This window comes from Orbicella faveolata, unplaced genomic scaffold (assembly GCF_042242905.1).
Source record: "Orbicella faveolata isolate gen_17 unplaced genomic scaffold, um_ofav_v1 contig_1, whole genome shotgun sequence".
Classification (NCBI taxonomy): domain Eukaryota; kingdom Metazoa; phylum Cnidaria; class Anthozoa; order Scleractinia; family Merulinidae; genus Orbicella; species Orbicella faveolata.
Genome location: NW_028301536.1, coordinates 27,736,630 through 27,749,664, shown reverse-complemented (window position 1 = coordinate 27,749,664; position 13,035 = coordinate 27,736,630). Strand labels below are relative to the sequence as shown.

At 38.6% G+C, this 13,035-nt stretch overlaps 1 protein-coding gene across 1 annotated transcript; it reads right to left on the bottom strand.

The window, feature by feature from the left end:
* Positions 1-2,820: 2,820 nt before the first annotated feature.
* On the bottom strand, positions 2,821-5,225 carry LOC110041022 (adenosine receptor A1-like). The gene has a single exon (XM_089298831.1). It carries the CDS (start codon positions 4,892-4,894, stop codon positions 3,878-3,880), a length of 1,017 nt encoding a protein of 338 aa, XP_089154957.1. The 5' UTR covers positions 4,895-5,225; the 3' UTR covers positions 2,821-3,877.
* Between the last annotated feature and the right edge of the window lie 7,810 nt (positions 5,226-13,035).

Genomic DNA, 13,035 nt, shown 5'->3' with positions numbered 1-13,035 from the left:
CATGTTGCCACCCGTCACTTTCTTAAATTGTACGTTTGTTGACGTCACTAGAGTGTTCTTCTGTGATTGGTTAACATTTTAATACCCATGTTGTTATAAAAGAAATATTTGAACAGGTGGGCCTAAATACTAATTACCAAAACTTTCTGCGGAAGAAGTTTTGATGAAAGCTCTCTCAAGTTCGTGCCAAGTGACAAGTTCAAGTAAAGATATACTCAAACTAGAAAACTGCCCTTTCCCAGCACTGAGAAGAATTTTAAATGTAATGATGTCGCATCACGAATAATATACCCACTCATATACAGGCTGCAACGCCCAGTACATTGGGAAGACTAGCATATGTCTATCGATTTTTAGTATAGATCTACTAGACTGCAAGCAGTCTCTCTTTTCCTCGAAAATCCGTGGGGAAGAACGCAAAACAAGTAAGCGTGCGTGCGTGACTGTGAGAGTGACGTGCGAGCGGCGATGCCGCGAGCCGCTAGTAGCGCGGGCGTTGGAAGACGAGCACTAGCGGCTCGCAGCATCGCCGCTCGTACGTCACGCTTGCATTCACGCTCGCACACTTGTCTTGCGTTCTTCTCCACGGATTTTCGAGGAAAAGAGAGACTATTCGCAGTCTACAGATCTACTAGCGTTCCATCATCAATACCGTTCTCTTATGATCCCTTATTGGCTGCGCTAGCTACTTACTGCCTATTCTGTTTTAGTATAAATCTACTGTAGCGTTCTATCATGAATGCCGTTTTCTGATTGGCTACGATACTCACTATCTATTAAACAATTAGATTATGAGCTCGAGATTTCTATCACGCATAGAAATCGTGAGCGAAAACTTTGACAATGTTATGACGAAATTTATCATCATGAAGAGGACAGACGCATAAAAAAACTGACGTCAATTTGTTTTTTACAATAACAAGACCCCAAAATAGTCAAATGCCGGGAATTAATGAGGGGAAAAGACGCCGTAAACTTGCCGTAAACAAAGATAAGTGAATTTGATTCAAAATGACGCGAACATTGTCAATTTCTCGCTTTTGGATTGGCTACTTAAAAAAGTCCATAAAATCTCACTGGTTAAAACGTTGACAGTTTGACAGCTGAAAGTTGAACTTGAAAGCTTGCGTAAATTAAAATTCTATCCGTCTGTACTCTTACTGATGATAAAAATGAGCCAATCAGCGCGCGAGAAATTAGACAGTTATTGTAAAAAGAAATCTCGAACTCATAATCTAATTGCTTAGGAGATCAACAGCAGATATTGAGTAGCTTAGCAGTGTGAGGTGGTTAATAAAATGATGGCCGTTTCTTTGGGTTTTCGAAGTGTCTGCGAAGAGGTCTTAGATAAGTTTTGAACGTCTACTAGTTTTACACCAAAATAATTATACTATTCCAACTCTGCCATTTTCAAATCCCCCTTCCCCACAGTTATCTGTTAGCATCGTTAAATTGGAGCGGTTTTCATCGAGTTTCTTTAAACCAAAACTAAAGTAATTACACTGGTCAATCACGAATCACACGGACGATCCAATAAACCAATCGAAACCCCGAATGAGCTTATGTAGCTGATGCGCACAGACCTAAATCTTGGCGAGGTTGTTTATATATCAATCAACCATCATATCCCAGATTCTTGACTTTATTTATTGAATGGTTACGTCTTTTTTTTGACCACATGATGGTGAAAACCACCAAAATACATATCCGATGGAGCGGTCAAACTCTCCTTGACCACATCAGGGAGATGGACCAAGCCGAGCGCTGTCGAAGAAGCCGTTAGAAAAAAAAATGCAAGGGGAGAAAATCACGATATTGGCAGGGAGATGAAAAACGAATAAAAAGGAAAGAAAATGAGAACCTGTAACACAGAGATTTTATTACTCGGTTTGGTGATCGGATGAGAAGCGATACTTTCTTCGTGGTAAATGTAGTGTGAGAAATGTTAGCATTATTCCAACTGCCTATATTGCTGGTTGCAAAGAAAACACTTCTATGATACTCTAGAGAAAAGAATGTTTTGCTGTTGCCCCACCGGTGATGTGCTGACATTCTCGAAACCCCACCATGGAGATTTTGTTACACAAGCTGACTCAACCATATGCCATAAACATAGGCACGCAAGGCGTGCAAGAGTTATTTTTTTGTCGAGTGAAATGCTCTGGAAGTAGCCGCATTCAGTTGACTCTTAACGGTTATGATTAGGTTAATCCTACTAGTTTGTTTGGTTACAATGTACAGGAAAAAAAATTGTGATATCAAGGTAACAATTCGATTAGTGCCTTTGTTTATCAGAACTTCAATGGAACTGTTCTAGGCAAGGCGGCTAAACGTCGTGCAGCCTGTAATAAAAGGGAACTTAAGCAAACCACGACGACGACGGCAAAGAGAACGTCACCAAAAAAAGGTTTTTAATGAGTAGAACAATGGCTGTGCATGTGCGTTATAAATCTTTGTACATTTCGTAGCCGTCCTCGGCACAACAAGTACATGAAATGACCAAGTTTTGCGTAGTCTGAGGAACGCGAGCGACGACGGCTAATTTTTCGTATTTCCATTTGGAATTAAACGCTGCCATTGTACAAATAGCCTGAGCACGTTTTTAAAGCCATTGGTGTTCTGAACAGAATTCACTCAACGAATTTCGCTGGTAAATTATAAATTCATTTTTGACTAGGTGTCGTCCTCGGCGTCGCCGCCGTCCTTGCTTAAGCTCCCTAAAAGCTAATGGTAAACGGCAGATTGGTGTTGATTGTGGGTAATGGGGATGGGCACGTTTGATGGGACCATATAAACACTGGACTCAAAGTCACTAAGGAGTTGCCATTACTTATACAGTTGATTTCATTTATTAGCTGTTATTTTGAATGTAGTCTCCCGGCTAACAGTAACTTGTGTTAGTTTTTTTAAAAAACAAATAAACGAACAAACAAACAAACAACTAAGATAAAACCGAACTATAAACCTATTTCCATCGTTTTCTCGTTTTCTATTTAGTGTAACAATACACACCTCTACCAATCGTTTTAAACTCCTTGTACATAACGTTGAGGTAATTTCTAAACTCGGAATATTTTTATCATGTACTCTTAATTTTACGCAGGGCCCCTTTTTATACTAGCCTATGGCTGATGGGGCTACCCTGCCTAAATAAAGATGATTTGACTTGAACCACACTTCGATTATTTTTCGTAGTGAATAGACTACTGTTGGAACCCAGGTCGAGATGTTGATCAGTGTTGCAATCTCTTCAGTGCGTAGCAACATCCCAGTACCCAGATTGTAAACCTGTGTAATATCTCTTCCTTTTAAGTCAGTCTCCGTTTAAGTCTAGTTTTCCCAGCAAGCGCCTTTGTAGTTACTCGTTGAACAAAGCATTCATATTTCAAGACGCCCCTGGGCCTTAGCTAGGAAAAAAAAAAAGTTATGACTGAGGCAATTTCCATGGCTAAATTTCAGTTCTTCTTAGGTATTTAGGATGTTTATGATGACTACAAAAGACAAAAACGAAAACAAAGTGACTGACGCTTGCCTGTTACTAGTTACGGTCCTAGCTGATTTCAAATCGTCCATTCCAGTTCGTTTACAGTGGAAAAACCTTACCAGGCGGTTACAACATTTGACTTTCGCTAAATTTATATGATTTAAATATGACCTCATAGTTAAGGACTGATCGCTGTGTCATTGTTCTTTTTGTATAAATAACATGGAAGAAAAACGTCATTACAAAGTCACGATTGTGCAAATTATAATATCGCATGAACTCTAGAATCACCTGTCAGCGTTATATTCGTACAGATAACTAGAAAGTATATTTAGCATATATTTCAAATTATATTAATTCGTTTTTGTACAATCTTAAACTACAAAATTGTTCTCAAAGTGGTGTGTTCAATGACTCACTTCTTACAGTGATCCTGGCTGTCTTATTTCTTCTTCCTTTCTGGGTAAACTTTCCCCCAAAATGCTTGAATGTCGCTCGAAATTTTGAAAACCTCCAGGAGTACACGAGTGGGTTAAGAGCAGAATTCGCGAACATAAGCACAGTCGCTACATTATAACAAACCATCAGCACGTTATAATGACTGTGGCAAGGTTTGCAAAAATATATCAAAGCTTGGGTTGCCATCCAAGGGGTAAAACAGCAGTCAAATGCAAAAACTACTGAAACAATTACTCTAAACACTTTCCTTTCCCGCTGATGCAACGACGCTACATTTGACTGAGAATTTTCCAGCGGGATCCTTTCTTTAGAATGTTTCATTAGGTGTCGTAATATCATAAGATATAAAACATAAATGGTTTCTGCAAACAAAAATATCACCACGATAGAGATTAACCATGTGATGACGAAATGTTGCTGTAGAATGCTTATCACCACTGCTTGAGAAATGCCACAAATCCATATCGAAGACGAGACCACCACAACCGTTCTTCTGGTAATTTTTGTTCGATATTTTAAGGGCGTTGCCAAAGCGAAATACCTGTCCACAGTCAGGAACAGTACGTGGCCAACAGATACTGTTAGAAAACCCTGCCTGAGTGTTAAAAAAATTAATTGGGAATGCCATGGGTCTGTTTCCGTAATTCCAACACGAAGATACCAAGAAGCTGCTCCTGGGATAACAAACAGTCCAACATTTAAATCGGCAATTGCTAGCGAGAGGAGAATCAAGTTGGTGGGTGATGTTTTCAGTATCTTTAACGGGTCTTTCCAGACAGCGGCGATCACCAGCGCGTTTCCCACCACTGTGATCATTGATAAGAGGACGTAAAAGATACCAAAAATTGTCGCCTGTCCGTGGGTTTCCTCTGTTAAATATCTTGTGAACTCGTCCATAACAATTTTAGCCGAAGCGTTCCAGAAATATTTATCACCGAACAGAGCTGCCATCTGACAATCTCTTATTGCTGAAGAAGAAGTCAGTATCTCGGTTGAAAAAAGTAAAATTCGTGATGGAAATAGAACGAATCTGTTTCTTCGACTTCTCTCAGTTGATTAGAAAGCAAGGTGCATTTATCACAAATCTATCAGATTAAGCACACAAGTTTGTTGACAATTAAACTACTCCTTTTTTGTACTCTAAAAGCTGTGCTCCACAACTAAAACGAAGCAAAACTCGGTTCTCTGAGCTTCGTCTGGCTCTCTTGTAAAAAGCTAGTTGCCCTTTTATAGTTACGCAGACTGACACTCTTTTTAGGAAGGTTGTAATGAACTTAACGACTTGCAGGTGCCACAGAATGCAAATACCACAGAACACACAATGAGCTGTAAAATGTCATCAAAACTCATATATATGCAAATAATGTTAAAATTGACTTTCTATTTCGAAAATATAAATAAACTTTTATCTAAAAACTATAGAAACAGGAAACTGATGGGCAAGATAATTTAAAGTGTGTGTAAATCAGCGTGAGAACTGAAGGATGTTTTGCTAAAAACTACTATAAACGATGTGTGACGAAATAACATCAATTAATTTTATCTTAGGTTTATTTACTTGCTCCTCTCTCACTGAATAGAAATAATCAAGATCTTTGTAAGGTTTACTTTCCCTTTTTTTTCCTGTGGTCATTGTGTTTCGTGTTGTGTTGATTAATTTTATGATAATCCACAGTAGACTGTATACCAAGTAATCATCTTCAGGACAAGCACTCAAACTCTTTTACTGAAAGATATAGTCATTATGCAAATGATCACGATGTTGCCCTCATGACATTTCAAGACGATGAACATGGAGATTTTTATGGACTAGTGGGCGTAGGCCACTGATAAGAACATGCTTACTAAGCTTTTTGTATACAGGAAATGTTCAGAGGTTTTTAATTCAGTTGAAATACCTAGTAGACCCTATTACATAAAATCAGCAGTCGTTAAAAGGGAAGCGTTAACTTTCATTCTTTAATTTTCTTATTAATTTCACGAACGTGTTAATTCATAGTTCCCAGATTATTCGTAAAGGAAGGCCTCTCCTTATGAGCAACCGTGACCTGAAAATTTAGTGTTAGGTTTATATGAGAGATGAATCAAGAGCAACAACAGCAACAGCAGCAGCAGCAGCAACAACAACAACAACAACAACAACAACAACAACAACAACAACAAACAAACAAACAAAAAAGAACACGCGACACGATTTTGTGGACTAGAAAATTCAAGAAAGAAAACAAAACACGACGCCTCGTAAATTCTATTTCCATCCAGCCCAGCCGAGATCTCGCCATCGATCGGTCGCAACTGGAAAGACAGGGATCTCGGCAACTGACCCTGTTGAAAACTTATATAGCGCCAGGAGCCATAATGGGAGGCCGATACGCAAATTGTGATTATTCTTTGTTGTCGTTACACCACATACTTGCATCGTCGAGCGAAGTGCATTGTGGGAAGAGGAATGGGTTGGGACGCGAGGAGAGGCGGGAGTATAAGTTAATTAATGTGAAAGTTCTTTGGCTCAAACTTATTCATGATGGGTAATTTATAGGGTTAAAGCTAACTTTTCTTTGGGGTGTTTTACCAGGTTTTTTTCTCTGACCCTCTTCTTCTAAACTTCTCCACAGTCACGGATCTTCACGTCTGCCATTCGATACACCGACGAGTGAGCAGCAGTGCAGCTACTGTTGATACTCGAAATGCAAGGTAAGCTCTTGGGAATGAGTCTCCCAGTGTCTCGGTTGGCTTCGATATCAAAGAATACATGCAGTGGGGGTTTGTTCTCTTCCTCCTCTTCACCTTTCCCCTTGTCATTGGCTCTTAAGGTGGCCTACGAGTAAGTAAATTATACGTATGGTTTTGTAACTTAAAAAATAATTAATACACGTAGAGGGGCTGCACATTGAGTAACTTTGTTTGAAGTGAACATCTTTAGATATAATCAATATATCATTGACATTCAACAGAAATCATTAGGAAGGTCATGAGGGTAAAGGAAATGATCCCTCAAAGAAATTTGAATGAAATCGCAAATTCTCTTTCCTGAAACTGAAAACCCGTACCGAGTGTTCTGACATTACTGTACTCTTGATGGTTTGGTGAGCCGGTCTGGGTCTTGAACGTGAATACAAGGAAATTTTCAATCTTGGTTTGTCGTTTAGAGCGTTGAGAGCAAGCATCTTGGAGAAAGTGGAGAGAGGCATTTGAAAGAAATATAGAGAATACATTGAACGGATGTGATAAAAGGTTACTTGCAATAACAAGGCACTGTTACAGATCTGTTCGATGATGTTGTGTTGCCGGTGATACTCCTTGATCACACAATAACCATTGCACCTTTGGGATTATGGGCCACAACAGTCAGTGGATGAGTGTCTTCTTCAGTGAGGGTGTCTAACCACTCCAGGAAATCTCGTACACGATCTTCTCCTTCAAAGCGTACAGGATGATCATCATTTCCTTTTCGGCTATTAATAAGTTGGGAATGTGTCTGCTGATGTCTTGTAGTGGGAGTTTGTCCTCTTCTTCCTCTTCACCTATCCCTTTGTCATTAGCTGTTAGGCGGTGGCCTAAGAGTAACTAAATTATATGTATTTTGCAACCTAAAAAATAATACTAGAGGGGCTGCACTTTGAGCAACTTTATTTAAAGTGAATATCTTAAGATACAGACACTCCACAAAAATCATTAGGAAAGTCTTTAGGGTAAAGGAAATGATCCCTCCAAGAAATTTGAATGAAATAACAAATTCTCTCTCCTGAAACTGAAAACCTATACTCTTTGCTGGTTTGGTGAGCTGGTCTGGTCAGTGAATGTGATTACATGGAAATTTTTAAACCTGGTTAGCTAGTTAGATTGAGAAAGACTTGTAGAGTTTCAAAAAGTTTTAGACAGGTGGTATTTCATGGTTGGCTTGCACTCTATCAAGGTTGCCCCATGTCAAGGAAATGGTCAGTGGAAAATACTTTATGGTAGGAAAAGGCAGGGAATTTATTTTGAGTCAGGAAAAATTGACGTTTTGAAGAAAAGTTGGGGAAATTGGAATACTTAAACATGCCTTACCTGATACCACTGAAGGCTGGAGGAAGCATTTGGGGTCATTGATCTCAATGATGTTTTTCCTTGATGATGATGGAAAACTTTTGGAATGCTTATCAGCCTTAAAGAGTAGGTGGAAAGGAATGCTAAGGGGAGGATAGAAGCTGCTCCTACATCTGACATTTTGTATTTATTAGGTCAGGGAAATTACATTCTTGAAAGGGAAAGGTGAGGGAATTTTGCAAACTGATACATGTATCTGCGGCAACCATGTCTATGTTGCTAGTCAAGAACGTTTACTATCATATTGATAAGTCTTGGTGTAGGCACATTTACATTTAACACAACTTACTGTGCAGCAGATGTTTTGTGTTCTGCAGTTCCTGTCTTGTCTGTTGTTACGCAAATGAGTTCTATTGTTCTCTTGAGTTTTACATATAGGTAACTGATATTATTACATAACAAAAAAGATCATATTTACAACAAGAGGTATGTTCGAGCTCTGATAGCCACGTGCTGGGCTTCAATGTTGATAAAATAAGATGAAAATCTTGAAAAATATTTTAACAATTCTGAAAAAGACAATCCTTAAAAATGTTGGATAATGGTTGAAATATGTTAAAAAGAGCTATTTACATTACACAAAGGTGGCACCTAAGCTTGGCTTTAATGTTAAGTTAAAAATCTTAAAACTAATAATTTCAAAAAAGACAATCAATAACAATTTGATAAGAAGGCTAATCAAAGGAAGTGAATCAAACTGTTCATGTTTTGGTTGAAGAATCATTAATAAACAATTTTCTATTCAATTTACTAAACATCGGAAAGTAATACAAAAAAGCATCTCTATTTTTGTTAGCCATTTCACAATGCTAAATTATCAGTAGTGTCTGTCTAACTTAAGTTATTACAGTTTATTTTTACTAGACAGTTAGTTTTCACGTTTGCTGTAAAGATGAGGTACGGCTTTTCATATTTACAACAAGTTTGTTATTTTGAGAAAGCTGAAAATCTACATTTCAATTTCTCGGTTAAGTCGTCAATGTTGTCCTTGTATTGAAAAATGTCCTCTTGAAGGAAGTTCGCCACAATTTGCGGAAACGCTGTTACTGAAAAGCGCTGGTCCTGTTTTTCCAGATGAAAATTAATGTTCATCTCAATATAACAATTCTTTAGAAGCATTACTCTGTTGCAATGTAGACAACAGACAATCTTAGACCCAGGATTTTCGCTAATTGTTTTTGCGGCAGTCTTTGTTGTTGCAGACTGGATAGACACTTGGATAAACGTTCATGATTTCTGGGCAGCACACCCAGTTTGCTTGGTTCTGTGATGGCTCAACATGGGAGATGTCCTGCTCTTGTACTTTGGTAATGTTGTGTTTACTGTGGTGGCAGGGCATTTTCTAAAATACTGTTTGAGCTTGCAGTTAGTGCCAGTGTAGAATGTTTTAGCTTCAATCTGCTGGATGTGGTTATCCCATACTGATAAATTAATAGTTACAGTAGGGTCAGTTATTTCAGTTTCTCGTACCATTTTATTTGCATGTTCTGGTTTGAGTGGGTCTCCAAGCCATTTAATGCAACCAGAGACAGTGAAATTTCCAGAGTTGTGGTGCTTAAGGATAGTATCTTCAGATGTTGGTGTCATTGGTTTCAGTGGTTTGAACAGAAACTGAATGATGTGCAGGTGCATCTTGAATAGCTGTACCCTTGTTCAGCAACACCATGTTGCTTGGTGCCACTTGGAGGGTGGATAGTGTTATTGGTTGCTGGGTTTGTAATTTATCTAAATTGTCGCTTGTATGACTCTCCCCTTTGGATCATAACTCTCACAGACTGAGATTCATCATTTGCAGTTTGTAGTCATATGTCAAAGTACAAGTTTTTGGAGTTTTTACTTTGCTAGACTTCTTGAACTTCTTGAATGTATCCAAAGCAATCTGTTGAAGAAAAAATATTTTCTGAAAATAGATAAAATTAAGCACCAAAATTTAATGACTTGTGCAATATTATATTGCTTGCAGTAGTTTTATTACAGTGTAAATAATTTACCATGGTACAGTTAACTTAAATATTAATTAATCTATTTCAAGGGATTACAATATTTATGTTTTCCCTGGGAAGAATGGGGGATGTCATCCTTGTTGTTTAGATTGGTCATATTTGTCTTTTACTACTAGTTTATGGTTGAGACTGTTTACTTGAGATGGGCATTAGCAATAGTAGAAATTAACAGTAAGGTATAATTAGTAGTATTAATACATCACATAATAGAGAAAAACTTACTTATTGTTGAGCTTGACAGAGGAGTTTATGTTGGGGATTTAGGGATCCCATATTTAGCCCTTTTTGTGAGACTTGGGCTGGCAGAATTATCCATCTTTTAAATGAGAATTGAATGATTTGTAAGTGACCTTAATGACACTGAAAACATGTTAACAGAAAACTGTATTCATACAATTTATATTTCCTAACTTTTAGTGTACAAGTTTTGTGGGTAATATTTACTTATTTTGTATGGCAGACATTGTAAAAGATGTGAATGGACTTTTAATGCAAGTTGTTTGTAATTATGCAAAGTCTTTTCTCCCAAAATGTTCAGCCTAACTTCTTCTAACAGTCTGAATTTATAATTTGACGTTTTTTATTGACTGGAGTCTTTGAAAGCTCATTGGTTCAATTACAAGATCAGTACGTTTTCGTACTCTTGGCAAGCCAACATAAGCTAGTCCTGCAACATTTTCAGAAGGGCCTAGGTTATGGACCAAGTAAGTTTTAATGGCAGCTGTTGTCTTTCAAGATTTGCTCCATTTGTATCATTTATATGAGATGTTACTGGAAAATGGGCACATAATTTGGCATATTTTTACAAAAGCTTGGACCTATGTAATCTTCCTTAGGAAACTGTACAATAACAGCTATTAGTAGCATGGGTGGCCCTTGATTTTGTGCAAAAATTATGTGCTTTACAGTTCCTATTGTTCCAGTGCAAAGTCCAACGCTAGTCCAAAGGTTCCTTGTTAACATAACCGTAGCATTTCTGGCTAAATATATAGTTGGTTCTCAGCCACCCATGTCCTCTGCACTAATATACTTTGCTTTAGGGTTGGTGTGATATGCACTGATCTGTACAATGGGTTCTGCAAGTTGTTTTAGTCTTGTAAAAGTTATCTGTTGCAACTTTTTCATTTCCAAATGACAATTTTACAGCAGAGGTTTCAAATTCTGTGATGTTGTTGACATTCTGAGATGTTCTTGACAAAGCAAATGCCAGTCTTCAAGACTTGAATTTCCAACTTCTTGCCTTTGTTTGAAGGTCGCGAAACTGTTGCTGTGCAACGTTGCGATATGTTCCACCAACAGTTAACCATTTCGCCTCATCTGGGTCGCGGAGCCATCAATAGTCTGACAGTCACGATTTCTTGTGCTTCTTTGCTGCATGTACATTTCTGAAAAGTAAGTTTAAGCTAACGGGATAGATTAGCAGGTTTTTTTCTGGATGAGCTTTTGCTTGGTGAAAACGTTTTACACCGCTATGCGTTGTACTGTTCTGGAGATACGAAATTGTCTCCGCGCTGTAACTTGTACAGCCATCTATGAATTTAGCTGAGCTCAGAACATTCTGAGCGTCCAAAGTTTGTTTGTGTTCAGTGCACTATTCACAAACCATACCTTTTGGGGAATCGTGTAACCATGGACGCCCAGCTTGCCATTTTATGTTGTTGTTGTTCTTCTTTTGTTGTACTTTGGTCTTCTCGCATTTGCAACAGGCCCGGGTAGATTTTGCCTTGTGACCTCCTTTTTCTCACTAACATGAGACACGCCTTGAAAATATTTCTACATTTCCGAAATGGAGCAATAAACGAACGGCTAGCAGCACCGCTAGAATCATTTGGAGTACAACCACAAATGAGGAAGGCCGATGTATTTTGAGGAAGGTAAATGAGGAAGGCCGATGTATTTTTCCTTCAGTGACAAATTATACTTAAAGACCTTAAACCCAAAGATAACAATATTGAAGGCACTTGCTTTAGTTTTCAAAACAGTTTTATTAATGAATCTTCGCGAATTTATTCATTTCTTAGTAAGCAAACATCCTTGTTCCTCTCGTGCACCATTTTCAGTGCATTGATCAACCAGAGGTCAGCAGTACCACTTCATAGCGGAGCTCCGGCGGCACAAAGGGCCGCCAAGCGGAGCCCCATACTCATAGGAAAGAAAAGAAAACCCATGAATGGATTTTCCCATGGTTATAATGGCTAGCGGTGTCTTGTGAGCGCGTACGCACGACGGCGGCGACGGCGGAGTTACCCAAGATGGTGGCTATACTCCAACTAAAAGGTTGAAAGAGATATGCAGCCTTGGTTTATAACGTCCTTAGAACCAATTGAAAGGCTGACCGGACGGCTGAAAAGGGTAAATTTAATGCCCAATATTTCGGTTAGACAGTACTAACCTTCTTCAGGGGCTAAACTGAAGCTAAGTAGATATGGATAAAACGGTTACAAAATTTTAAATAATACTTAATGAAATATGTGACATGATTAGTCGACAAAAATAGAAAAAAAGGAAACGTGTACTAAAGCGGATACATAAAAAATAGATTAAATTTAACCCAGAAGGTTCAAGGGTCTTGCCCTTGGAGATCAGGAATGTTTCTCTTGCCTTGCGAATAGCGTCCTTATTTGAGTTGATGAGTTCGAGAGGAACGAGTTCTATGTTGTCCATAGAATGGGCAGGAAGGGTAAAGTGATCTGAAACGGCGGTGGGTTGATTAATGTGTCGTTGTATGATGTTTTTTTCGATTGCGCGTCTGTACTCACCAAAGCTGTCGCTGAGATGACGTTTACTCTCGCCTATGTATTGAACGTTGCATTTGTTGCACTGTATCATATAAACGAGATTGGAAGAAGAGCTGGTGATGTGATGTCGTATACGTCTTTGTTCGTCGGTAGAGAAAAAATTGTAAGACGTGGTTCCCGGTGTTATGAAAGGAGACGTTTTGCACCTATTTCTGTGACAACGGAAAGCTCCCGGGGCCTGGGGGGAGGCATTGATCAACCA

What these genes read in the sequence shown, in the direction of transcription:
- LOC110041022 (XM_089298831.1), bottom strand. Translation starts at nt 4,894, where the DNA reads ATGGCAGCTCTGTTCGGTGATAAATATTTCTGGAACGCTTCGGCTAAA.